This window comes from Gadus macrocephalus, chromosome 13, assembly GCF_031168955.1.
Source record: "Gadus macrocephalus chromosome 13, ASM3116895v1".
NCBI classification, from domain to species: Eukaryota; Metazoa; Chordata; class Actinopteri; order Gadiformes; family Gadidae; genus Gadus; species Gadus macrocephalus.
Genome location: NC_082394.1, coordinates 4,970,543 through 4,998,542, shown reverse-complemented (window position 1 = coordinate 4,998,542; position 28,000 = coordinate 4,970,543). Strand labels below are relative to the sequence as shown.

Sequence of the window (28,000 nt, the reverse complement as noted above, 5' to 3'; positions counted from 1 at the left end):
ATCAGGTTTCTTTGTGTAGCCGGTGATACTAGCCAGTATCAGTACCCCACAATCAGGAACTGGCATCACTTATTCTGACAATGTTTGGCTCAACCGATACGTGTGAGTCTAGCTTTTCTCATATGAATGCCATCAGAACAAGGGCACGTTGCTCCATGACCTATGAGAAGCTGCATGAGTGTCTCAGGATGAGCCAAACTAGGCAAACAAGGCGGTGCAATCCTTCTCACTGACTCACTGGCTCAAAATGTCTCATATGTACAGTAGTTCTGTTTTGTGATGATTCAAACAACATTGTTGAATTCTAAATACGCGTCTAAAATATGTGAGAACAAAATCTTTTATAATGATCCGATTAAAAGTGAAGAAGGAAGGAATGCGTCTGACAAGTTTATTCCATGTAGTAGTAATATATATATTAAGTTAGCCCTACTAAGTACGATTTATTTGTAGCGATTCATTCACGTAGTTTTACTCGGTGTGGCCCATGAACCCCCAGTGGTTTTCCTTTTCGGCCCACTTGTTAAGGAGGTTGAATAGCACTGATGTATGCAATGTATTTTTTGAACTTCTGTATTTCAGTGACGTGTGCAATGGAAGGGGGGGGGAACTGGGGGAATTTCAGACATTTGTCATGAAATTTCCCTCTGTCATCCTGCTCTGTTAAACTTAGGGTTTAAGTGAACCAGGTAGTAAACATTCAGCTCGCTCTGTTAAACATGGGGTGAGTTTGAGTGAACCAGGTAGTAAATATTCAGCCTGCTTTGTTAAACATGGGGTTTGATTGAACCAGTTAGTAAACATTCAGCCTGCCCTGTTAAAAAGCGGTTTACATGAACCAGGTTGTAAACATTCAACCTGCTATGTTAAACATGGGGGTTAAGTGAACCAGGTAGTAAAAATGTAGCCAGCTCTGTTAATCTTGGGGTTTAAGTGAACCGGGTAGTAAACATTCAGCCTGCTATGTAAGTGAACCAGGTGGTAAACATCCAGCCTGCTATGTAAGTGAACCAGGTAGTAAACATTCAGCCTGCTCTAATAAACATGGGATTTTATCGAACCAGGCAGTAAACATTCAGCCTGCTCTGTTAAACATGGGGTTAACATGAAACAGGTAGTAAACATTCAGCTTGCTCTGTTAAACATGAGGTTTAAGTGAACCAGGTAGTAAACATTCAGCCTGCTATGGTAAACATGGGTTTTAAGTGAACCAGGTAGTAAACATTCAGCCTGCTCTAGTAAACATGGGTTTTAAGTGAATCAGGTAGTAAACATTCAGCCTGAAGGTTTAAAGGTGTGTGTATTGGGAAGTATATAAACAACAACCGCCATTGTTCACATTATTTAATCATTTATTTAGCTAATTCAATATCAACAATGATTTTTCTCTCTGTTCTTTTACATTTCTATAATAATCTACATGTGTACAATTACAAGTCATGACACGCCCCCTAAGTAACATTTAAATATATTGAGACGATTTCTGTTATTGCATCATACAATATACCTTTTTTCTGGAGTAGGGTATTTTTAAGTATTGCTAATATTTCCCTGTCACAAATCCCATAAGAGTAGCATTGTCTGAACCCCACAATGTGACCTGCACCCAAACATGTGACCTGCACCCCAACAGGTGACCTACACACCAACATGTGACCTGTACCCAAACGTGTGACCTGCACCCCAACATGTGACCTACACACCAACATGTGACCTGTACCCAAACATGTGAGTTTCAATCGAACATGAGACCTGCAGCCGACATGTGACCTGTACCCCACCATGTGACCTACTCCCCGACATGTGACCTGCACCTCAACATGTGAGTTTCACCATAACATATGACCTGTAGCGCAACATGTGACCTACTCCCCAACATGTGATCTGCACCCAAACATGTGATCTGTACCCCAACATGTGACCTGTACCCCAACATGTGAAATGCATCAGTCTGAAAGAAGATCCTCATGTTCACAGTGATGTGAGCTCAGGGCATGCTAAATGTCTACGTGGATGCCATGACAACACCATTGTTTATCATGGCTTTAACATATCATAGCTTTAGTGCTCAAAAGGCGTCTCTTGCCTCATGAGTGTTTCCCTCATTGACTACGAGATGGTATGATGCACGTCTACATGTGAAGTACGTTGGCCTTCGAGCCAGTGGGGTGGCTGGAGATCAGTTGTGTGGTGGTTTCTTGGTGCTCTGTGTTTTCTGGGTTCCTTGATCCGATTCCCATGTCATAGGAGTGATCATGACCTTGGGTTTTGAGTCAGGTTCAGACTCTACTGCCTTTGACCTATGCCCATAAGGAGAGAGCTAGAGGGTGCGGCCTAAGGGGAATAGAACGAGCATAGTGATTAGCCGCCGGGCCCTCAGTGTGTGGAGGGAATCGTTTGCGACAGAGCGGAAGATGAGGGCGTATGACCGTGGAACTGCACAACATGCTGCAGTTATACGTAGCGGTCACTCGAGACTCGAGCGAGTGCTCTATCTAATGACTAAGAGTTCTGGGGCCGTATTCACAAAGCATTTTATCTTACCGCTAGGAGTGCTCCTAACTTGCGCTAAAACATTTTACGTAGGAGTTTTTTCTTAAAAGTTATTCACAAAGCTGCTGAGACCTACTCTTACTAAGGATAAATCACAAAGAGTGAACTAAGAGTGACGCGCCGTTGCTATGGATTACGTCAATTCTCGTGCACGAGTTTAGAAGCGGTCAGTTCGGTGAATGGTTGTTCAGACGAGCCCACTGAATCACAGAAAAACAAGGAAATAGCCTAGGCTAGAAATGATTTCCTATTAAGTAGTTATAGTGCAGTTAGCAGAATACACGCATGATGACAATTTTGTGCAGACCACGATAATGACGTTGTAGCCTGCACGTTCAAGAGAGAGAGAAAGCAAACAATAAAAATGCGTAAAATTTAAAAGAAAATAAATGTTATGAACTACCTAAGTGTTGACTGATTTGTGCCAAGGTGTTTACCTAAAATGTGTTTTCAAAGTGATCCCTAAATGCCTGTCCACTCGGTACCACACGGCCAAATTCCTTGTCATGTTGATCGCCATCATCATCATCATCATCGTCTGGCTGTGGAATGGTCCTCCGCTTGCAGAGGTTGTGTAGAATGGCACATACAGTGATTACTGTGCTTGCCCTCTCTGGGGTGAGGCGTATTTCGCCGTGGAGGACATGAAACCGACGTTTCATCTGCCCAATTCCTCTCTCTACAACATTAAAGTATAACATGTAAGTGATTACGCAGATTATGCTTAGTCCTATGCGTAAAACACATACGCATAGGAGCACACAAACATACACGTCATATGCTAGAGCACACAAACATACACGACCGGTTGTGGATTGAGGTAGGGTGTCTAGAGCCACGGTGTCTAGAGCCGCGTCTTGCATGGATAGTCACTGTCACCCAGCAAGTGACACCTGGTACATCTGAAAAAGCTGCTTCAGACCGCACACCATGCGCGAATCATGGGTAGCTGAAGCTCCAGGCCACTTTGCATCAACATCCAGTAGGCTATGTTAAAATTTGCATCAAAAACAACCTGCGTGTTGATGGAATGCACTTTCTTCCTATTGACGAACACGTCCTCGTCTTTTGATGGCGCAATTATTTTTATGTGCGTCCCGTCAATAGCACCGACCACACCGGGCATACCTGCAAGTGCCATGAAGTTGGCTTTGATCCTGTGTAATTGTTGAATGTCCAAAGGAAAGTTTATGGCACGGCTGACTGATGGTTGCGATATTTTTAAATCGTCGGCATAGCAAAGTTGCATTTCCCCTGTTGCTAAATAACGTAGTGTGGCCAAACATTTTATTTCGGGACTAATCTGATTATTCCTGTTAGTCGGGGATGTTAATGCATCGCGCACTACTCCACAACAAGTTTAATACCCTAACATTTCGTCTCACAGGCATTTTACGATTCTTTGTGAATAGGTCTTACTGAGTTAGGAGTCCTCTTGAGGACTTTTAAGCTCTCCTAGACTTAGGTGCTACTTTTAGGCCTAAAATACTTTGTGAATTGCTCCTACTGAAAAAAGTTAGGAGTCCTAAATTTAAGAGTGACACGCCCATTATTTTTAGGAGTCACTCCTAAATTCGCCAGTTAGGACCTACTTTTAGCCCTAAGATCCTTTGTGAATACGTCCCCTGAAGAGAGACCGACATGAACTCGTTTTAAAACACGGACTCAAGTGAAACAGGGAAACAGTGTTGTGCACGTGGTGCATCCCCCCCCCCTCCCCCAACCACCCTGCTGGTGTAGCCGCCTCTCGCGGTGGGCAGAGCTCCACCACAAGCAACAGTGTGCGTTTAGAATTCAGTTTTGTTATGGCAGGGAACAATGAGTATAGTGCCCCTTGGGTTGTGTTCACAGTGTTCAGATGATTCCTTTAAGACACTTCTGTTTGAAACATGAGGTACAGAAACAGCTGGTACCATGAGATCTGCATAAGGGGGAGGGCTGGGTCCCTTCGCAGACATACGCACTGCTAGTGATCGGCCATCGAGGACCGAAGGGAGGAATGCTGGTTGAACCTAGACGGCTACAAGTACTCACATAGCCACTCATAGCCATTCACTTAGCCCCTCACCAAGCCACTCACAAAGCAAGGTGCTAAGCAAGCCACGAAGCAGGCCACTAGGCAAGCCGCTAAGCAAGCCGCTCACTAAGCCACTTACCAAGCCACTGTCTCAGGTCTCATCACTGCCCCATTGGCCTTCAGTTAGCTGTCTCAGCCTTAAGACACGATTCGTCCCTCCTTCACTTGAGTTTCCTCTCCCAGAGAAGAAAATATAGACTAGTATCAATCACTTCTAAAACAGATACTAATACCTTTAAGAGGGAAAGCACGCACACGTAGCTCACAAAATACAGATCTAAAAAGTGCAAAAGTGCATATTGTCCGAGTCCATGTGGTGTGTGGAGGTTAGAATGATGCCGGTGGACACAGGAGGACGTTCCCCACACTCAGGAAGAGAAGGTGTTGGTTGGACAGACCGGGACGGAGGAGTGGGTTGCAGGGGGGATTGAAGAGGTAGGGCTTTGCATCAGTCACGTTAAACGAAAAAAAACAATCCTTGAAAGAAAAAAGATCCCATTGTCATCTGCATGGCCTGGTCTTTGTCCCTCACAGCTCCGACCGCCTGAACGCAGGAAGATGATCGATGTGTGAGGACCTCCGTGTTTTTTTCATGCATTTCTCCGGACGTACCCTAGGCAGACCGTCCCTTAGGCAGACCGTCCCCCCAGGCCGCCCCCCCTGGCGGACGCCAGGCTGCTGGAAGTCGTGTGTGCATCTGTTAGGCCCATTAAGAAAGTTGTCCTTTTCAGGCTTCCTCTTTTGCCCAAAAAAACACAGGTTGCGTTAAATCGGAATACCCCTCATTGGGGCAAGTCTACAACGTTTCCATGTTGTGCAAGACTTTTACGAACTTCCACCATTATCCAAGAAAACTTCAACCTTAAACCTGTCCATTATTGTTGCCGTTCTGACCAGCTGTTCCATACCGGTAATTGCATTGACCGGCTCTTGGGGTTTGGCCCTTTAGGAACGCCTATGGGTGTGTTCCATAACGTTAGCTCCTTCCCTTTAGGCTACTTTGGCGGGAGAAGCAGTAGCAGTTAGCGGTCAAGCAGCAGGAAACGAGAACTGTGAAGATGAAACGGCAGAGCTGCACAGGCGAGGTCGTCTGTAGCGGTCTGTCTGTAGCGGTCTGTCTTCAGCGCTTCATGGAGAGTTAGTCTACGGACATGGAGGACTAGCAGGAGGCCGACCTGTTCCTCAGGGCCCTCCAGAGACGGCCCTGGGGCGAGAAGGCCCTGGTGAGCAGCAGGTGGTAGGACCGGCGGAACTGGGGGTTCATCACTGCGTAGAGCAGCGGGTTGATGCAGCTGTTGAGCCAGGTCAGGTTGGCGCAGAACATGTAGAGGATCTGCGGAGCGCGGCCCCTCTGGTCGGCCAGGTTCAGCAGCAGGAACGGGACGAAGCAGAACACGAAGCACAGGAAGACGGCGAAACACATTCGGGTCAACCGCTTTAACTCGTCACCCCCGGAGCTCTGGGTCGCATGGGGGGGGGTCATGGATGGAGGGGTCGTAGACGGAGGGGAGGTGGACGGAGGGGTCTTAGATGGAGGTGAGGTGGATGGAAGGGTGGTGGCCGGCTCCTCTGGGGAGGCCCTTGCCCTGGCCGTGTGCGAGTCCAGGGCAGAGCGAGTCGGCTGTGGTTCCCCCGGCTCCTCGTACCACGTGGCTCCGGCCCTGTGTGCGGGCGGTTCCCCCTGGCTGTCGACCTCACTGGTGCACGTGGGGGCCCCACCTCTGCTGCTGACGCCGCTGTCGTCCTCCGTCCCGGCCGCCGGAGCGACCCTCTTCCTGGAGGAGCGTCGGCTGGGCCGGTGGCGGAGGACGGCCCGGGCCGCCAGGCGGACCCTCCGGTGGATCAGCAGGTAGAAGACGCCCACGCAGAACAGCCCCGTGAAGAAGTAGAGGACGAAAAGGATGGTGGTGTAGGGGCGGCCCCGCGTCCGGTGGAAGCTGCAGGTGCAGACCAGAGGCACGAAGACGTACACGGGCCAGAGCGGGCCGAAGCTGGCCAGGCCCAGGGCCCAGGTGGAGGGCAGCAGGAGCAGCAGGCCGCGGGCGGAGAAGAGCCGCTCGAAGGTGGACCTCTGCTGCACCAGGAGGTAGCGGCTCACGGCGATCAGGCAGAGCGTGAGGATGGACACGGCGTTGGAGACGGTGAGGAGCAGGCCGAAGGCCCGGCAGCCCAGCGCGCCGCCTCGCCACCGCAGGTGCAGGTAGGAGTCGGTGGTGACGGGCTGCAGCAGCGCGCAGTACAGCAGGTCGGCCAGCGCCAGGTTGACGATCAGCACGTTGAAGCGGGTCCGGACGCACGGGTCAGTGGCGAAGGCCAGGATGGTCATCAGGTTCCCCACGGTGCCAGTGATCGTGACCAGGCACCCCCATAGCACGGCAAAGTAGCGGTATTCCACCACCAGGGGGTGGTAGCAGGAGAAGTAGGTCTGGTTAACTGAGTCCCAATCATGGGTCAGATTTCTGAGTACAGTCAAAAAAACAAACCAAAGGATGAATTAGTTAGAATATTATGGGACATCTCTGACATCATGTTAACACAGGGGTCCATTAAATACATGGAGGCCAGGAACTGCCATAAAGATGATCTATCTACTGATTTACAGAGAGCACAGTGCCTCTAATATCGATTATGCAGCTCTACTTATTTAGAGAGAGCACACTGCTTCTAATATAGATAATGCAGCTCTACTGATTTGCAGAATCAATTCCCCGTGAAGATGTGATGGTGTTGTAAGCTGGAGCCATCAGCTTTCTGTAGTTCTGTTTTCTAAAATGCAGAACTGCAATGCATTTCAAGAGCGGTGCTATCAACTTAGCAGTGAGTAAAACTGAAGTTTAACTTCTCTGTCGGAGAGCCAGATTGAGGTTCCTCCCACTACATACGGAGATTATAATGTATGCGTAAATTAAACAAATTAATAATTTTAGATAATTCTGTTAATCTATAGGGAGTGAGGAGTCAACACAGAAGCAGTCCATAGTAATCAGTCTCACCTTGTTGAGGCGTCCCTCCAAGCCGATGGCTCCATGATAGATGAACACTGAAGACGAGTTTCTGCCACATCCACGTCTAGCCTGCAGATGAACGCTAAATCCTGTTAATGATGTATGCCAGGCCTATTCAACTAGCGGCCCGTGGGCCAAATGCGGCCCCTCTTAATTTTTTTCTGGCACGCAAGAGGTTTCATGCAAAAAATAAACAAAATAAAGGAGAAACATATTTGCATGCAAATCAGGTTTCTTTGTGTAGCCGGTGATACTAGCCAGTATCAGTACCCCACAATCAGGAACTGGCATCACTTATTCTGACAATGTTTGGCTCAACCGATACGTGTGAGTCTAGCTTTTCTCATATGAATGCCATCAGAAAAAGGGCACGTTGCTCCATGACCTAGGACAGTGGTTTTCAAACTGTGGGGCGCGCCCCCCCTGGGGTGCGCCAGAGATCTTCAGGGGGGGCGCGACGTGAGAAAAAAATAAACCCGAAAAAACCACTGAAAGTCGATGATTCAAATCATCAGTCGTACTTCAACTGTAGAAGTAACATAACTAAATCAATTTTCAACCGTTTATCTTCGTGCAAACCATTTAACAAATCTACACGCTTGTATCTTCAATAATATCCAAACAGAATTTCGATAGCATTTAAAATTTCTTCTGAATCACAGTTTTAGTTTCATACCGCTTCGTTTACAGCTGTTTTCATTGAAGACGTCAGCCCATTCTGATACACCTACTTCTAGACATCGTAACTCATTCATTTTTCAACCGTTTACGATCGTTCAAACCATTAAACAAATCTACACACTTGTATCTTCAATACTATCTAAACGGAATTTTGATAGCATTTATACTTTTTTCAGAATCACAGTTTTAGTTTCAAACCGGCATCGTTTTCAGTTGCTTATAATAATTTAGGTCACCATAGCAACGCTGGTAAACAAACCCCGCCGAATAGTCGAATCTCTGGACTGAAAAAGCAGATCTGATTCGACTCTGAAAATTCAGAGTCGGGGACCCTGAATGAATCTGTGTAAACTGGCAGTTTACACAGATCAAGATGTTCAAATGTATTTAAAAAAGGTTAAGCTAAAACATGCTTAGATAAAGTTGTCAAATGTGTTTAAAAACGCACAAAGATGTTGTAATGTTTCAAAAATATGTTTCAAAAATATGTTTCAAAGATATGTTTCAAATGTTTTAAAATTATGATCAGAGATGGGGGGGGGCTCAGCTGAATTTTTTTCTCTGAGGGGGGGCTCACTCTCTCACACTTTGAAAACCCCTGACTTAGGAGAAGCTGCATGAGTGTCTCAGGATGAGCCAAACTAGGCAAACAAGGCAGTGCAATCCTTCTCACTGACTCACTGGCTCAAAATGTCTCATATGTACAGTAGTTCTGTTTTGTGATGATTCAAACAACATTGTTGAATTCTAAATACGTGTCTAAAATATGTGAGAACAAAATCTTTGATAATGATCCGATTAAAAGTGAAGAAGGAAGGAATGCGTCTGACAAGTTTATTCCATGTAGTAGTAATATATATATTAAGTTAGCCCTACTTTAAGTACGATTTATTTGTAGCGATTTATTCACGTAGTTTTACTCGGTATGGCCCAGTGGTTTTCTTTTTCGGCCCACTTGTTAAGGAGGTTGAATAGCCCATTGTATGCAATGTATTTTTTGAACTTCTGTATTTCAGTGACGTGTGCAATGGAAGGGGGGGGGGGGGGGGGGGGACTGGGGGAATTTCAGACATTTGTCATGAAATTTCCCTCTGTCATCCTGCTCTGTAAAACTTAGGGTTTAAGTGAACCAGGTAGTAAACATTCAGCTTGCTCTGTTAAACATGGGGTGAGTTTGAGTGAACCAGGTAGTAAATATTCAGCCTGCTTTACATGGGGTTTGATTGAACCAGTTAGTAAACATTCAGCCTGCCCTGTTAAACAGCGGTTTACATGAACCAGGTTGTAAACATTCAGCCTGCTATGTTAAACATGGGGGTTAAGTGAACCAGGTAGTAAAAATTTAGCCTGCTCTGTTAATCTTGGGGTTTAAGTGAACCGGGTAGTAAACATTCAGCCTGCTATGTAAGTGAACCAGGTGGTAAACATCCAGCCTGCTATGTAAGTGAACCAGGTAGTAAACATTCAGCCTGCTCTAATAAACATGGGATTTTATCGAACCAGGCAGTAAACATTCAGCCTGCTCTGTTAAACATGGGGTTAACATGAAACAGGTAGTAAACATTCAGCTTGCTCTGTTAAACATGAGGTTTAAGTGAACCAGGTAGTAAACATTCAGCCTGCTCTGGTAAACATGGGTTTTAAGTGAACCAGGTAGTAAACATTCAGCCTGCTCTAGTAAACATGGGTTTTAAGTGAATAAGGTAGTAAACATTCAGCCTGAAGGTTTAAAGGTGTGTGTATTGGGAAGTATATCAACAACAACCGCCATTGTTCACATTATTTAATAATTTATTGAGCTAATTCAATATCAACAATGATTTTTCTCTCTGTTCTTTTACATTTCTATAATAATCTACATGTGTACAATTACAAGTCATGACACGCCCCCCAAGTAACATTTAAATATATTGAGACGATTTCTGTTATTGCATCATACAATATACCTTTTTTCTGGAGTAGGGTATTTTTAAGTATTGCTAATATTTCCCTGTCACAAATCCTATAAGAGTAGCATTGTCTGAACCCCACAATGTGACCTGCACCCCAACATGTGACCTACACACCAACATGTGACCTGTACCCAAACATGTGAGATCCAATCGAATATGTGACCTGCAGCCGACATGTGACCTGTACCCCAACATGTGACCTACTCCCCGACATGTGACCTGCACCTCAACATGTGAGTTTCACCATAACATATGACCTGTAGCGCAAAATGTGACCTACTCCCCGACATGTGATCTGCACCCAAACATGTGATCTGTACCCCAACATGTGACCTGTACCCCAACATGTGAAATGCATCAGTCTGAGTGATGTGAGCTCAGGGCATGAGTCAGGTGCAGACTCTACTGCCTTTGACCTATGCCCATAAGGAGAGAGCTAGAGGGTGTGGCCTAAGGGGAATAGAACGAGCATAGTGATTGGCCGCCGGGCCCTCAGTGTGGGGAGGGAATCGTTTGCGACGGAGCGGAAGATGAGGGCGTACGACCGTGGAACTGCACATCATGCTGCAGTTATACGTAGCGGTCACTCGAGACTCGAGCGAGTGCTCTATCTAATGACTAAGAGTTCTGGGGCCGTATTCACAAAGCATTTTATCTTACCGCTAGGAGTGCTCCTAACTCGCGCTAAAACATTTGACGTGGGAATTTTTTCTTAAAAGTTATTCACAAAGCCGCTGAGACCTACTCTTACTAAGGATAAATCACAAAGAGTGAACTAAGAGTGACGCGCCGTTGCTATGGATTACGTCAATTCTCGTGCACGAGTTTAGAAGCGGTCAGTTCGGTGAATGGTTGTTCAGACGAGCCCACTGAATCACAGAAAAACAAGGAAATAGCCTAGGCTAGAAATTATTTCCTATTAAGTAGTTATAGTGCAGTTAGCAGAATACACGCATGATGACAATTTTGTGCAGACCACGATAATGACGTTGTAGCCTGCACGTTCAAGAGAGAGAGAAAGCAAACAATAAAAATACGTAAAATTTAAAAGAAAATAAATGTTATGAACTACCTAAGTGTTGACTGATTTGTGCCAAGGTGTTTACCTAAAATGTGTTTTCAAAGTGATCCCTAAATGCCTGTCCACTCGGTACCACACGGCCAAATTCCTTGTCATGTTGATCGCCATCATCATCATCATCATCGTCTGGCTGTGGAATGGTCCTCCGCTTGCAGAGGTTGTGTAGAATGGCACATACAGTGATTACTGTGCTTGCCCTCTCTGGGGTGAGGCGTATTTCGCCGTGGAGGACATGAAACCGACGTTTCATCTGCCCAATTCCTCTCTCCACAACATTAAAGTATAACATGCAAGTGATTACGCAGATTACGCTTAGTCCTATGCGTAAAGCACATACGCATAGGAGCACACAAACATACACGTCATATGCTAGAGCACACAAACATACACGACCGGTTGTGGATTGAGGTAGGGTGTCTAGAGCCACAGTGTCTAGAGCCGCGTCTTGCATGGATAGTCACTGTCATCCAGCAAGTGACACCTGGTACATCTCAAAAAGCTGCCTCAGACCGCACACCATTAAAATGCGCGAATCATGGGTAGCTGAAGCTCCAGGCCACTTTGCATCAACATCCAGTAGGCTATGTTAAAATTTGCATCAAAAACAACCTGCGTGTTGATGGAATGCACTTTCTTCCTTTTGACGAACACGTCCTCGTCTTTTGATGGCGCAATTATTTTTATGTGCGTCCCGTCAATAGCACCGACCACACCGGGCATACCTGCAAGTGCCATGAAGTTGGCTTTGATCCTGTGTAATTGTTGAATGTCCAAAGGAAAGTTTATGGCACGGCTGACTGATGGTTGCGATATTTTTAAATCGTCGGCATAGCAAAGTTGCATTTCCCCTGTTGCTAAATAACGTAGTGTGCCCAAACATTTTATTTCGGGACTAATCTGATTATTCCTGTTAGTCGGGAATGTTATTGCATTGCGATTAACTCCACAACAAGTTGAATACCCTAACATTGTTATGGCAGGGAACAATGAGTATAGTGCCCCTTGGGTTGTGTTCACAGTGTTCAGATGATTCCTTTAAGACACTTCTGTTTGAAACATGAGGTACAGAGACAGCTGGTACCATGAGATCTGCATAAGGGGGAGGGCTGGGTCCCTTCGCAGACATACGCACTGCTAGTGATCGGCCATCGAGGACCGAAGGGAGGAATGCTGGTTGAACCTAAACGGCTACAGCTACTCTCATAGCCATTCACTTAGCCCCTCACCAAGCCACTCACGAAGCAAGGCGCTAAGCAAGCCACTAAGCAGGCCACTAGGCAAGCCGCTAAGCAAGCCGCTCACTAAGCCACTTACCAAGCCACTGTCTCAGGTCTCATCAGGCCTTCAGTCAGCTGTCTCAGCCTTAAGACACGATTCGTCCCTCCTTCACTTGAGTTTCCTCTCCCAGAGAAGAAAATATAGACTAGTATCAATCACTTCTAAAACAGATACTAATACCTTTAAGAGGGAAAGCATGCACACGTAGCTCACAAAATACAGATCTAAAAAGTGCATATTGTCCGAGTCCATGTGGTGTGTGGAGGTTAGAATGATGCCGGTGGACACAGGAGGACGTTCCCCACACTCAGGAAGAGAAGGTGTTGGTTGGACAGACCGGGACGGAGGTGTGGGTTGCAGGGGGGATTGAAGAGGTAGGGCTTTGCATCAGTCATGTTAAACGAAAAAAAACAATCCTTGAAAGAAAAAAGATCCCATTGTCATCTGCATGGCCTGGTCTTTGTCCCTCACAGCTCCGACCGCCTGAACGCAGGAAGATGATCGATGTGTGAGGACCTCCGTGTTTTTTTCATGCATTTCTCCGGACGTACCCTAGGCAGACCGTCCCTTAGGCACACCGTCCCCCCCAGGCCGGCCCCCCTGGCGGACGCCAGGCTGCTGGAAGTCGTGTGTGCATCTGTTAGGCCCATTAAGAAAGTTGTCCTTTTCAGGCTTCCTCTTTTGCCCAAAAAAACACAGGTTGCGTTAAATCGGAATACCCCTCATTGGGGCAAGTCTACAACGTTTCCATATTGTGCAAGACTTTTACGAACTTCCATCATTATCCAAGAAAACTTCGACCTTAAACCTGTCCATTATTGTTGCCGTTCTGACCAGCTGTTCCATACCGGTAATTGCATTGACCGGCTCCTGGAGTTTGGCCCTTTAGGAACGCCTATGGGTGTGTTCCATAACGTTAGCTCCTTCCCTTTAGGCTACTTTGGCAGGAGAAGCAGTAGCAGTTAGTGGTCAAGCAGCAGGAAACGAGAACTGTGGAGATGATACGGCAGAGCTGCACCATTAAAAGGCGAGGTCGTCTGTAGCGGTCTGTCTTCAGCGGTCTGTCGTGGAGGACTGGCAGGAGGCCGACCTGTTCCTCAGGGCCCTCCAGAGACGGCCCAGGGGCGAGAAGGCCCTGGTGAGCAGCAGGTGGTACGACCGGCGGAACTGGGGGTTCATCACTGCGTAGAGCAGCGGGTTGATGCAGCTGTTGAGCCAGGTCAGGTTGGCGCAGAACATGTAGAGGATCTGCGGAGCGCGGACCCTCTGGTCGGCCAGGTTCAGCAGCAGGAACGGGACGAAGCTGAACAGATAACACAGGAAGACGGCGAAACACATTCGGGTCAACCGCTTTAACTCGTCGCCCCCGGAGCTCTGGGTCGCATGGGGGGGGGTCGTGGATGGAGGGGTCGTAGACGGAGGGGAGGTGGACGGAGGGGTCTTAGATGGAGGGGAGGTGGACGGAAGGGACGTTGGTGGCGGGGTCGTAGATGGTGGGGTCAAAGCCGGAGGGGTGGTGGCTGACGGGGTTGTGGCCGACTCCTCTGGGGAGGCCCTTGCCCTGGCCGTGTGCGAGTCCAGGACAGAGCGAGTCGGCTGTGGTTCCCCCGGCTCCTCGTACCACGTGGCTCCGGCCCTGTGTGCGGGCGGTTCCCCCTGGCTGTCGACCTCACTGGTGCACGTGGGGGCCCCCCCGCTGCTGACGCCGCTGTCGTCCTCCGTCCCGGCCGCCGGAGCGACCCTCTTCCTGGAGGAGCGTCGGCTGGGCCGGTGGCGGAGGACGGCCCAGGCCGCCAGGCGGACCCTCCGGTGGATCAGCAGGTAGAAGACGCTCACGCAGAACAGCCCCGTGAAGAAGTAGAGGACGAAAAGGATGGTGGTGTAGGGGCGGCCCCGCGTCCGGTGGAAGCTGCAGGTGCAGACCTGAGGCACGAAGACGTACACGGGCCAGAGCGGGCCGAAGCTGGCCAGGCCCAGGGCCCAGGTGGAGGGCAGCAGGAGCAGCAGGCCGCGGGCGGAGAAGAGCCGCTCGAAGGTGGACCTCCGCTGCACCAGGAGATAGCGGCTCACGGCGATCAGGCAGAGCGTGAGGACGGACACGGCGTTTGAGACGAAGAGGAGCAGGCCGAAGGCCCGGCAGCCCAGCGCGCCGCCTCGCCACCGCAGGTGCAGGAAGGAGTCGGTGGCGACGGGCTGCAGCAGTGCGCAGTACAGCAGGTCGGCCAGCGCCAGGTTGACGATCAGCACGTTGAAGCGGGTCCGGACGCACGGGTCAGTGGCGAAGGCCAGGACAGTCATCAGGTTCCCCACGGTGCCAGTGATCGTGACCAGGCACCCCCACAGCACGGCAAAGTAGCGGTATTCCACCACCAGGGGGTGGTAGCAGGAGAAGTAGGTCTGGTTAACTGAGTCCGAATCATGGGTCAGATTTCTGAGTACAGTCAATAAACAAACCAAAGGATGAATTAGTTAGAATATTATGGGACATCTCTGACATCATGTTAACACAGGGGTCCATTAAATACATGGAGGCCAGGAACTGGCATAAAGATGATCTATCTACTGATTTACAGAGAGCACAGTGCCTCTAATATTGATTATGCAGCTCTACTTATTTAGAGAGAGCACACTGCTTCTAATATAGATAATGCAGCTCTACTGATTTGCAGAATCAATTCCCCGTGAAGATGTGATGGTGTTGTAAGCTGGAGCCATCAGCTTTCTGTAGTTCTGTTTTCTAAAATGCAGAACTGCAATGCATTTCAAGAGCGGTGCTATCAACTTAGTAGTGAGTAAAACTGAAGTTGAACTTGTCTGTTGGAGAGCCAGATTGAGGTTCCTCCCACTATATACAGAGATTATAATGTGTGCGTAAATTAAACAAATTAATAATTTTAGATAATTCTGTTAATCTATAGGGAGTGAGGAGTCAACACAGAAGCAGTCCATAGTAATCAGTCTCACCTTGTTGAGGCGTCCCTCCAAGCCGATGGCTCCATGATAGATGAACACTGAAGACGAGTTTCTGCCACATCCACGTCTAGCCTGCAGATGAACGCTAAATCCTGTTAATGATGTATGCCAGGCCTATTCAACTAGCGGCCCGTGGGCCAAATGCGGCCCCTCTTAATTTTTTTCTGGCACGCAAGAGGTTTCATGCAAAAAATAAACAAAATAAAGGAGAAACATATTTGCATGCAAATCAGGTTTCTTTGTGTAGCCGGTGATACTAGCCAGTATCAGTACCCCACAATCAGGAACTGGCATCACTTATTCTGACAATGTTTGGCTCAACCGATACGTGTGAGTCTAGCTTTTCTCATATGAATGCCATCAGAACAAGGGCACGTTGCTCCATGACCTAGGAGAAGCTGCATGAGTGTCTCAGGATGAGCCAAACTAGGCAAACAAGGCAGTGCAATCCTTCTCACTGACTCACTGGCTCAAAATGTCTCATATGTACAGTAGTTCTGTTTTATGATGATTCAAACAACATTGTTGAATTCTAAATACGCGTCTAAAATATGTGAGAACAAAATCTTTTATGATGATCCGATTAAAAGTGAAGAAGGAAGGAATGCGTCTGACAAGTTTATTCCATGTAGTAGTAATATATATATTAAGTTAGCCCTACTAAGTACGATTTATTTGTAGCGATTCATTCACGTAGTTTTACTCGGTGTGGCCCATGAACCCCCAGTGGTTTTCCTTTTCGGCCCACTTGTTAAGGAGGTTGAATAGCACTGATGTATGCAATGTATTTTTTGAACTTCTGTATTTCAGTGACGTGTGCAATGGAAGGGGGGGGGGGGGGACTGGGGGAATTTCAGACATTTGTCATGAAATTTCCCTCTGTCATCCTGCTCTGTTAAACTTAGGATTTAAGTGAACCAGGTAGTAAACATTCAGCTTGCTCTGTTAAACATGGGGTGAGTTTGAGTGAACCAGGTAGTAAATATTCAGCCTGCTTTACATGGGGTTTGATTGAACCAGTTAGTAAACATTCAGCCTGCCCTGTTAAACAGCGGTTTACATGAACCAGGTTGTAAACATTCAGCCTGCTATGTTAAACATGGGGGTTAAGTGAACCAGGTAGTAACAATTTAGCCTGCTCTGTTAATCTTGGGGTTTAAGTGAACCGGGTAGTAAACATTCAGCCTGCTATGTAAGTGAACCAGGTGGTAAACATCCAGCCTGCTATGTAAGTGAACCAGGTAGTAAACATTCAGCCTGATCTAATAAACATGGGATTTTATCGAACCAGGCAGTAAACATTCAGCCTGCTCTGTTAAACATGGGGTTAACATGAAACAGGTAGTAAACATTCAGCCTGCTCTAGTAAACATGGGTTTTTAAGTGAATAAGGTAGTAAACATTCAGCCTGAAGGTTTAAAGGTGTGTGTATTGGGAAGTATATCAACAACAACCGCCATTGTTCACATTATTTAATAATTTATTGAGCTAATTCAATATCAACAATGATTTTTCTCTCTGTTCTTTTACATTTCTATAATAATCTACATGTGTACAATTACAAGTCATGAAACGCCCCCTAAGTGACATTTAAATATATTGAGACGATTTCTGTTATTGCATCATACAATATACCTTTTTTCTGGAGTAGGGTATTTTTAAGTATTGCTAATATTTCCCCGTCACAAATCCTATAAGAGTAGCATTGTCTGAACCCCACAATGTGACCTGCACCCCAACATGTGACCTGCACCCAAACATGTGACCTGCACCCCAACATTTGACCTACATACCAACATGTGACCTGTACCCAAACATGTGACCTGCACCCCAACATGTGACCTACACACCAACATGTGACCTGTACCCAAACATGTGAGATTCAATCGAATATGTGACCTGCAGCCGACATGTGACCTGTACCCCAACATGTGACCTACTCCCCGACATGTGACCTGCACCTCAACATGTGAGTTTCACCATAACATATGACCTGTAGCGCAAAATGTGACCTACTCCCCGACATGTGATCTGCACCCAAACATGTGATCTGTACCCCAACATGTGACCTGTACCCCAACATGTGAAATGCATCAGTCTGAGTGATGTGAGCTCAGGGCATGAGTCAGGTGCAGACTCTACTGCCTTTGACCTATGCCCATAAGGAGAGAGCTAGAGGGTGTGGCCTAAGGGGAATAGAACGAGCATAGTGATTGGCCGCCGGGCCCTCAGTGTGGGGAGGGAATCGTTTGCGACGGAGCGGAAGATGAGGGCGTACGACCGTGGAACTGCACATCATGCTGCAGTTATACGTAGCGGTCACTCGAGACTCGAGCGAGTGCTCTATCTAATGACTAAGAGTTCTGGGGCCGTATTCACAAAGCATTTTATCTTACCGCTAGGAGTGCTCCTAACTTGCGCTAAAACATTTGACGTAGGAATTTTTTCTTAAAAGTTATTCACAAAGCCGCTGAGACCTACTCTTACTAAGGATAAATCACAAAGAGTGAACTAAGAGTGACGCGCCGTTGCTATGGATTACGTCAATTCTCGTGCACGAGTTTAGAAGCGGTCAGTTCGGTGAATGGTTGTTCAGACGAGCCCACTGAATCACAGAAAAACAAGGAAATAGCCTAGGCTAGAAATGATTTCCTATTAAGTAGTTATAGTGCAGTTAGCAGAATACACGCATGATGACAATTTTGTGCAGACCACGATAATGACGTTGTAGCCTGCACGTTCAAGAGAGAGAGAAAGCAAACAATAAAAATACGTAAAATTTAAAAGAAAATAAATGTTATGAACTACCTAAGTGTTGACTGATTTGTGCCAAGGTGTTTACCTAAAATGTGTTTTCAAAGTGATCCCTAAATGCCTGTCCACTCGGTACCACACGGCCAAATTCCTTGTCATGTTGATCGCCATCATCATCATCATCATCGTCGTCTGGCTGTGGAATGGTCCTCCGCTTGCAGAGGTTGTGTAGAATGGCACATACAGTGATTACTGTGCTTGCCCTCTCTGGGGTGAGGCGTATTTCGCCGTGGAGGACATGAAACCGACGTTTCATCTGCCCAATTCCTCTCTCCACAACATTAAAGTATAACATGCAAGTGATTACGCAGATTACGCTTAGTCCTATGCGTAAAGCACATACGCATAGGAGCACACAAACATACACGTCATATGCTAGAGCACACAAACATACACGACCGGTTGTGGATTGAGGTAGGGTGTCTAGAGCCACGGTGTCTAGAGCCGCGTCTTGCATGGATAGTCACTGTCACCCAGCAAGTGACACCTGGTACATCTCAAAAAGCTGCCTCAGACCGCACACCATTAAAATGCGCGAATCATGGGTAGCTGAAGCTCCAGGCCACTTTGCATCAACATCCAGTCGGCTATGTTAAAATTTGCATCAAAAACAACCTGCGTGTTGATGGAATGCACTTTCTTCCTATTGACGAACACGTCCTCGTCTTTTGATGGCGCAATTATTTTTATGCGTGTCCCGTCAATAGCACCGACCACACCGGGCATACCTGCAAGTGCCATGAAGTTGGCTTTGATCCTGTGTAATTGCTGAATGTCCAAAGGAAAGTTTATGGCACGGCTGACTGATGGTTGCGATATTTTTAAATCGTCGGCATTGCAAAGTTGCATTTCCCCTGTTGCTAAATAACGTAGTGTGGCCAAACATTTTATTTCGGGACTAATCTGATTATTCCTGTTAGTCGGGGATGTTAATGCATCGCGCACTACTCCACAACAAGTTTAATACCCTAACATTTCGTCTCGCAGGCATTTTACGATTCTTTGTGAATAGGTCTTACTGAGTTAGGAGTCCTCTTGAGGACTTTTAAGCTCTCCTAGACTTAGGTGCTACTTTTAGGCCTAAAATACTTTGTGAATTGCTCTTACTGAAAAAAGTTAGGAGTCCTAAATTTAAGAGTGACACGCCCATTATTTTTAGGAGTCACTCCTAAATTCGCCAGTTAGGACCTACTTTTAGCCCTAAGATCCTTTGTGAATACGTCCCCTGAAGAGAGACCGACATGAACTCGTTTTAAAACACGGACTCAAGTGAAACAGGGAAACAGTGTTGTGCACGTGGTGCATCCCCCCCCCCTCCCCCAACCACCCTGCTGGTGTAGCCGCCTCTCGCGGTGGCCAGAGCTCCACCACAAGCAACAGTGTGCGTTTAGAATTCAGTTTTGTTATGGCAGGGAACAATGAGTATAGTGCCCCTTGGGTTGTGTTCACAGTGTTCAGATGATTCCTTTAAGACACTTCTGTTTGAAACATGAGGTACAGAAACAGCTGGTACCATGAGATCTGCATAAGGGGGAGGGCTGGGTCCCTTCGCGGACATACGCACTGCTAGTGAAGGGAGGAATGCTGGTTGAACCTAGACGGCTACAAGTACTCTCATAGCCACTCATAGCCATTCACTTAGCCCCTCACCAAGCCACTCACAAAGCAAGGTGCTAAGCAAGCCACGAAGCAGGCCACTAGGCAAGCCGCTAAGCAAGCCGCTCACTAAGCCACTTACCAAGCCACTGTCTCAGGTCTCATCACTGCCCCATTGGCCTTCAGTCAGCTGTCTCAGCCTTAAGACACGATTCGTCCCTCCTTCACTTGAGTTTCCTCTCCCAGAGAAGAAAATATAGACTAGTATCAATCACTTCTAAAACAGATACTAATACCTTTAAGAGGGAAAGCACGCACACGTAGCTCACAAAATACAGATCTAAAAAGTGCAAAAGTGCATATTGTCCGAGTCCATGTGGTGTGTGGAGGTTAGAATGATGCCGGTGGACACAGGAGGACGTTCCCCACACTCAGGAAGAGAAGGTGTTGGTTGGACAGACCGGGACGGAGGAGTGGGTTGCAGGGGGGATTGAAGAGGTAGGGCTTTGCATCAGTCACGTTAAACGAAAAAAAACAATCCTTGAAAGAAAAAAGATCCCATTGTCATCTGCATGGCCTGGTCTTTGTCCCTCACAGCTCCGACCGCCTGAACGCAGGAAGATGATCGATGTGTGAGGACCTCCGTGTTTTTTTCATGCATTTCTCCGGACGTACCCTAGGCAGACCGTCCCTTAGGCAGACCGTCCCCCCAGGCCGCCCCCCCTGGCGGACGCCAGGCTGCTGGAAGTCGTGTGTGCATCTGTTAGGCCCATTAAGAAAGTTGTCCTTTTCAGGCTTCCTCTTTTGCCCAAAAAAACACAGGTTGCGTTAAATCGGAATACCCCTCATTGGGGCAAGTCTACAACGTTTCCATGTTGTGCAAGACTTTTACGAACTTCCACCATTATCCAAGAAAACTTCAACCTTAAAGGGACTCTCACCTTTGTTGCATTTGAGAATTACAGCACATTCAAATCATCCCGCCTTCCTCCAATGCCCCCACCCCCTAAGAGTACAAAACTAAGCGTTCTTTTTTAGAGTACTGTAACGACCTCGCCGGTGACATAATGATGTCGAGTCATTAGTAGTTGAAGGTAGTTTTAATGAACCAAAACCAGGTCACTGAAACCCGTAACATTGCAACCAACGGCAGAAAACCGACGCAAAACAAACCCCGGTTACCCCGGCAACCCCCAACACGGTCTCACTCGCGTGCAGGCCCCCACCCTCCTGTTCTTCCAAGGCCCTCCCCCAGCTGACCTAATGATTCGCCCCCACGCTGATTGACAAGAAGAACATTACATGCACATAGAACAACTGGCATAACGGACAACGAAATATAATGTAACACATAACACACAAAGTATTTAACTGTCCCAGGGTCGCTACAGTACAAAAGTTCTAGACTCCCATGGATTATGTTTAGACTCCCATGGGTTATGTTTAGACTCCCAGGGGTCATATAATATCTACCATCCTGGAGCTCCAGATTAGCGGGACAACGTCGCGTCTGAGCCCGAAATGGGTCCCGTAATCGGACTGAGTGTGGCGGTTGGTTGCCAACGGTCTGGCGGTCTTCCTGGAGCTCCAGAGTAGCGGGACAACTTCGCGTCTGAGTCCGAAACGGGTCCCCTAATCGGACTGAGTGGTGCGGTTGGTTGCCAACGGTCTGGAGGTCCTGAGAATCATCCAGGGGAGCGGGACCACTTGGCTTCTGAGGCCGAATCGGGTCCCCTTGTCGGACTGAATGGTGCAGTTGGTGGCCAACAGTCTGGAGGTCTTCCTGAGGCTCCAGGGGAGGGTAACTCTGTGAGTCCGAGTCCGAGATGAGTCCCCTAATCGGACTGAATGGTGCAGTTTCAGTACGCCGTGGACCACTTTGGTCTGCCATCGTCAGTCGCTACGGTCGCTACTCGCTACTGTCTGCCGTGGAATCAAAACAAACCCTCTAGTTGAGGACGCGCCTTGATGACGCGGGCCCGAATGCGCCACAAGAAGCAGACGGAAAACCTTATATATCCATGCAGCAAACAGACAGGTCTGTCGGCCAATAAGGTCATTCGGTCCGAAGAATTTTATTGGTTGAAGTTTTCACTAAATATTATGAGAGTAAAATAATTGTTTGTTTTTACTCCTGGTGGGTCTGTCTTGCATATTAGAGTGTTATTACCTTATTAATACCAATTTAACCTTATCCAAAAAAAGTGTAAAAATGCAACAAAGGTAAGAGTCCCTTTAAACCGGTCCATTATTGTTGCCGTTCTGACCAGCTGTTCCATACCGGTAATTGCATTGACCGGCTGTTGGAGTTTGGCCCTTTAGGAACGCCTATGGGTGTGTTCCATAACGTTAGCTCCTTCCCTTTAGGCTACTTTGGCGGGAGAAGCAGTAGCAGTTAGCGGTCAAGCAGCAGGAAACGAGAACTGTGAAGATGAAATGGCAGAGCTGCACCATTAAAAGGCGAGGTTGTCTGTAGCGGTCTGTCTGTAGCGGTCTGTCTTCAGCGCTTCATGGAGAGTTAGTCTACGGACATGGAGGACTAGCAGGAGGCCGACCTGTTCCTCAGGGCCCTCCAGAGACGGCCCAGGGGCGAGAAGGCCCTGGTGAGCAGCAGGTGGTAGGACCGGCGGAACTGGGGGTTCATCACTGCGTAGAGCAGCGGGTTGATGCAGCTGTTGAGCCAGGTCAGGTTGGCGCAGAACATGTGGAGGATCTGCGGAGCGCGGCCCCTCTGGTCGGCCAGGTTCAGCAGCAGGAACGGGACGAAGCAGAACACGAAGCACAGGAAGACGGCGAAACACATTCGGGTCACCCGCTTCAACTCGTCGCCCCCGGAGCTCTGGGTCGCATGGGGGGGGGTCGTGGATGGAGGGGTCGTAGACGGAGGGGAGGTGGACGGAGGGGTCTTAGATGGAGGGGAGGTGGACGGAAGGGTCTTAGACGGAGGGGAGGTGGACGGAGGGGTCTTAGATGGAGGGGAGGTGGACGGAAGGGACGTTGGTGGCGGGGTCGTAGATGGTGGGGTCAAAGCCGGAGGGGTGGTGGCTGACGGGGTTGTGGCCGACTCCTCTGGGGAGGCCCTTGCCCTGGCCGTGTGCGAGTCCAGGGCAGAGCGAGTCGGCTGTGGTTCCCCCGGCTCCTTGTACCACGTGGCTCCGGCCCTGTGTGCGGGCGGTTCCCCCTGGCTGTCGACCTCACTGGTGCACGTGGGGGCCCCACCCCCGCTGCTGACGCCGCTGTCGTCCTCCGTGCCGGCCGCCGGAGCGACCCTCTTCCTGGAGGAGCGTCGGCTGGGCCGGTGGCGGAGGACGGCCCGGGCCGCCAGGCGGACCCTCCGGTAGATCAGCAGGTAGAAGACGCCCACGCAGAAAAGCCCCGCGAAGAAGTAGAGGAAGAGCAGGATGGTGGTGTAGGGGCGGCCCCGCGTCCGGTGGAAGCTGCAGGTGCAGACCAGAGGCACGAAGACGTACACGGGCCAGAGCGGGCTGAAGCTGGCCAGGCCCAGGGCCCAGGTGGAGGGCAGCAGGAGCAGCAGGCCGCGGGCGGAGAAGAGCCGCTCGAAGGTGGACCTCCGCTGCACCAGGAGGTAGCGGCTCACGGCAATCAGGCAGAGCGTCAGGATGGACACGGCGTTGGAGACGAAGAGGAGCAGGCCGAAGGCCCGGCAGCCCAGCGCGCCGCCTCGCCACCGCAGGTGCAGGTAGGAGTCGGTGGTGACGGGCTGCAGCAGCGCGCAGTACAGCAGGTCGGCCAGCGCCAGGTTGACGATCAGCACGTTGAAGCGGGTCCGGATGCACGGGTCAGTGGCGAAGGCCAGGACGGTCATCAGGTTCCCCACTGTGCCAGTGATCGTGACCAGGCACCCCCACAGCACGGCAAAGTAGCGGTATTCCACCACCAGGGGGTGGTAGCAGGAGAAGTAGGTCTGGTTAACTGAGTCCGAATCATGGGTCAGATTTCTGAGTACAGTCAATAAACAAACCAAAGGATGAATTAGTTAGAATATTATGGGACATCTCTGACATCATGTTAACACAGGGGTCCATTAAATACATGGAGGCCAGGAACTGGCATAAAGATGATCTATCTACTGATTTACAGAGAGCACAGTGCCTCTAATATCGATTATGCAGCTCTACTTATTTAGAGAGAGCACACTGCTTCTAATATAGATAATGCAGCTCTACTGATTTGCAGAATCAATTCCCCGTGAAGATGTGATGGTGTTGTAAGCTGGAGCCATCAGCTTTCTGTAGTTCTGTTTTCTAAAATGCAGAACTGCAATGCATTTCAAGAGCGGTGCTATCAACTTAGCAGTGAGTAAAACTGAAGTTGAACTTGTCTGTCGGAGAGCCAGATTGAGGTTCCTCCCACGACATACGGAGATTATAATGTATGCGTAAATTAAACAAATTAATAATTTTAGATAATTCTGTTAATCTATAGGGAGTGAGGAGTCAACACAGAAGCAGTCCATAGTAATCAGTCTCACCTTGTTGAGGCGTCCCTCCAAGCCGATGGCTCCATGATAGATGAACACTGAAGACGAGTTTCTGCCACATCCACGTCTAGCCTGCAGATGAACGCTAAATCCTGTTAATGATGTATGCAATGTATTTTTTGAACTTCTGTATTTCAGTGACGTGTGCAATGGAAGGGGGGGGGGGGGGACTGGGGGAATTTCAGACATTTGTCATGAAATTTCCCTCTGTCATCCTGCTCTGTTAAACTTAGGGTTTAAGTGAACCAGGTAGTAAACATTCAGCCTGCTATGTAAGTGAACCAGGTACTAAACATTCAGCTCGCTCTGTTAAACATGGGATGAGTTTGAGTGAACCAGGTAGTAAATATTCAGCCTGCTTTGTTAAACATGGCGTTTGATTGAACCAGTTAGTAAACATTCAGCCTGCCCTGTTAAACAGCGGTTTACATGAACCAGGTTGTAAACATTCAGCCTGCTATGTTAAACATGGGGGTTAAGTGAACCAGGTAGTAAAAATGTAGCCTTCTCTGTTAATCTTGGGGTTTAAGTGAACCGGGTAGTAAACATTCAGCCTGCTATGTAAGTGAACCAGGTAGTAAACATTCAGCCTGCTATGTAAGTGAACCAGGTAGTAAACATTCAGCTGCTCTAATAAACATGGGATTTTATCGAACCAGGCAGTAAACATTCAGCCTGCTCTGTTAAACATGGGGTTAACATGAAACAGGTAGTAAACATTCAGCTTGCTCTGTTAAACATGAGGTTTAAGTGAACCAGGTAGTAAACATTCAGCCTGCTCTGGTAAACATGGGTTTTAAGTGAACCAGGTAGTAAACATTCAGCCTGCTCTAGTAATCATGGGTTTTAAGTGAACCAGGTAGTAAACATTCAGCCTGAAGTTTTAAAGGTGTGTGTATTGGGAAGTATATCAACAACAACCGCCATTGTTCACATTATTTAATAATTTATTTAGCTAATTCAATATCAACAATGATTTTTCTCTCTGTTCTTTTACATTTCTATAATAATCTACATGTGTACAATTACAAGTCATGACACGCCCCCTAAGTAACATTTAAATATATTGAGACGATTTCTGTTATTGCATCATACAATATACCTTTTTTCTGGAGTAGGGTATTTTTAAGTATTGCTAATATTTCCCTGTCACAAATCCCATACGAGTAGCATTGTCTGAACCCCACAATGTGACCTGCACCCCAACATGTGACCTGCACCCAAACATGTGACCTGCACCCCAACATGTGACCTACACACCAACATGTGACCTGTACCCAAACGTGTGACCTGCACCCCAACATGTGACCTACACACCAACATGTGACCTGTACCCAAACATGTGAGTATCAATCGAACATGTGACCTGCAGACGACATGTGACCTGTACCCCAACATGTGACCTACTCCCCGACATGTGACCTGCACCTCAACATGTGAGTTCCACCATAACATATGACCTGTAGCGCAACATGTGACCTACTCCCCGACATGTGATCTGCACCCAAACATGTGATCTGTACCCCAACATGTGACCTGTACCCCAACATGTGAAATGCATCAGTCTGAAAGGAGATCCTCATGTTCACAGTGATGTGTGCTCGGGGCATGCTAAATGTCTACGTGGATGCCATGACAACACCATTGTTTATCATGGCTTTAACATATCATAGCTTTAGTGCTCAAAAGGCGTCTCTTGCCTCATGAGTGTTTCCCTCATTGACTACGCGATGGTATGATGCACGACTACATGTGAAGTACGTTGGCCATCGAGCCAGTGGGGTGGCTGGAGATCAGTTGTGTGGTGGTTTCTTGGTGCTCTGTGTTTTCTGGGTTCCTTGATCCGATTCCCATGTCATAGGAGTGATCATGACCTTGGGTTTTGAGTCAGGTGCAGACTCTACTGCCTTTGACCTATGCCCATAAGGAGAGAGCTAGAGGGTGTGGCCTAAGGGGAATAGAACGAGCATAGTGATTGGCCGCCGGGCCCTCAGTGTGTGGAGGGAATCGTTTGCGACGGAGCGGAAGATTAGGGCGTACGACCGTGGAACTGCACAACATGCTGCAGTTATACGTAGCGGTCACTCGAGACTCGAGCGAGTGCTCTATCTAACGACTAAGAGTTCTGAAGAGAGACCGACATGAACTCGTTTTAAAACACGGACTCAAGTGAAACAGGGAAACGGTGTTGTGCACGTGTTGCATCCCCCCCCCCTCCCCCAACCACCCTGCTGGTGTAGCCGCCTCTCGCGGTGGCCAGAGCTCCACCACAAGCAACAGTGTGCGTTTTAGAATTCAGTTTTGTTATGGCAGGGAACAATGAGTATAGTGCCCCTTGGGTTGTGTGTTCACAGTGTTCAGATGATTCCTTTAAGACACTTCTGTTTGAAACATGAGGTACAGAAACAGCTGGTACCATGAGATCTGCATAAGGGGGAGGGCTGGGTCCCTTCGCAGACATACGCACTGCTAGTGAAGGGAGGAATGCTGGTTGAACCTAAACGGCTACAGCTACTCACATAGCCACTCATAGCCATTCACTTAGCCCCTCACCAAGCCACTCACGAAGCAAGGCGCTAAGCAAGCCACGAAGCAGGCCACTAGGCAAGCCGCTAAGCAAGCCGCTCACTAAGCCACTTACCAAGCCACTGTCTCAGGTCTCATCACAGCCCCATTGGCCTTCAGTCAGCTGTCTCAGCCTTAAGACACGATTCGTCCCTCCTTCACTTGAGTTTCCTCTCCCAGAGAAGAAAATATTGACTAGTATCAATCACTTCTAAAACGGATACTAATACCTTTAAGAGGAAAAGCACGCACACGTAGCTCACAAAATACAGATCTAAAAAGTGCATATTGTCCGGTCCATGTGGTGTGTGGAGGTTAGAATGATGCCGGTGGACACAGGAGGACGTTCCCACACTCAGGAAGAGAAGGTGTTGGTTGGACAGACCGGGACGGAGGAGTGGGTTGCAGGGGGGGGGGTTGAAGAGGTAGGGCTTTGCATCAGTCATGTTAAACGAAAAAAACAATCCTTGAAAGAAAAAAGATCCCATTGTCATCCGCTCGGCCTGGTCTTTGTCCCTCACAGCTCCGACCGCCTGAACACTTAGGAAGATGATCGATGTGTGAGGACCTCCGTGTTTTTTTTCATGCATTTCTCCAGACGTCCCTTAGGCAGATGTCCCTTAGGCAGACCGTCCCTTAGGCAGACCGTCCCCCCAGGCCGGCCCCCCCTGATGGACGCCAGGCTGCTGGAGGATGAAGGGGAAATGAGAAAGAAGGAGTGGATGGATGAATGTCCGCCTCAGTGAAACGTGTCACCGGTCCGTGGGCTTCACAGTGTGCTTCTCCCCGCCGGGACCGCCCGGTCCGGTCAGTAGGGGGCGAAGAGGATGGGGCCGTGCGCGGTACGCATGGGGCCCGGGGCGGGCCGCAGCAGGCTGAGGGGGGTTCCCTGTAGCAGGTGGGCGTGATGGGGGTGATGGGGGT

The 28,000-nt window shown here is 48.3% G+C and overlaps 3 protein-coding genes and 3 long non-coding RNA genes across 9 annotated transcripts; 2 read left to right on the top strand and 4 right to left on the bottom strand.

The window, feature by feature from the left end:
• Position 1: 1 nt before the first annotated feature.
• Positions 2–28,000, bottom strand: LOC132470220 (uncharacterized). Its single transcript, XR_009528606.1, has 3 exons — positions 27,009–28,000; positions 10,356–12,529; positions 2–1,922 (listed from the first exon to the last, which is right to left on the bottom strand). It is a non-coding gene; the product is annotated as an uncharacterized LOC132470220 (long non-coding RNA).
• LOC132470221 (uncharacterized) lies at positions 1,919–5,105 on the top strand. The gene is made up of 2 exons (XR_009528607.1): positions 1,919–2,519; positions 4,187–5,105. It is a non-coding gene; the product is annotated as an uncharacterized LOC132470221 (long non-coding RNA).
• LOC132470164 (G-protein coupled receptor 84-like) lies at positions 5,544–7,784 on the bottom strand. The gene is made up of 2 exons (XM_060068502.1): positions 7,624–7,784; positions 5,544–7,089 (listed from the first exon to the last, which is right to left on the bottom strand). The coding sequence occupies exons 1-2, from the start codon at positions 7,656–7,658 to the stop codon at positions 5,790–5,792; spliced, it is 1,335 nt and encodes a 444-aa protein (XP_059924485.1). The 5' UTR covers positions 7,659–7,784; the 3' UTR covers positions 5,544–5,789.
• Positions 8,927–10,048, top strand: LOC132470225 (uncharacterized). Its single transcript, XR_009528611.1, has 2 exons — positions 8,927–9,733; positions 9,770–10,048. It is a non-coding gene; the product is annotated as an uncharacterized LOC132470225 (long non-coding RNA).
• On the bottom strand, positions 13,481–15,741 carry LOC132470157 (G-protein coupled receptor 84-like). Its single transcript, XM_060068485.1, has 2 exons — positions 15,592–15,741; positions 13,481–15,058 (listed from the first exon to the last, which is right to left on the bottom strand). The coding sequence occupies exons 1-2, from the start codon at positions 15,624–15,626 to the stop codon at positions 13,681–13,683; spliced, it is 1,413 nt and encodes a 470-aa protein (XP_059924468.1). The 5' UTR covers positions 15,627–15,741; the 3' UTR covers positions 13,481–13,680.
• Positions 22,052–24,641, bottom strand: LOC132470152 (G-protein coupled receptor 84-like). 4 transcript variants are annotated; one of them, XM_060068481.1, is made up of 3 exons: positions 24,503–24,641; positions 22,932–23,969; positions 22,052–22,886 (listed from the first exon to the last, which is right to left on the bottom strand). In XM_060068481.1, exons 1-3 carry the CDS (start codon positions 24,535–24,537, stop codon positions 22,550–22,552), a joined length of 1,410 nt encoding a protein of 469 aa, XP_059924464.1. In that variant the 5' UTR covers positions 24,538–24,641; the 3' UTR covers positions 22,052–22,549. The 4 variants fall into 4 exon arrangements, with proteins under 4 accessions (XP_059924464.1, XP_059924463.1, XP_059924461.1 ...); XM_060068480.1 differs by having other exon boundaries at positions 22,052–22,931; positions 22,962–23,969; XM_060068478.1 differs by having other exon boundaries at positions 22,052–22,961; positions 22,992–23,969.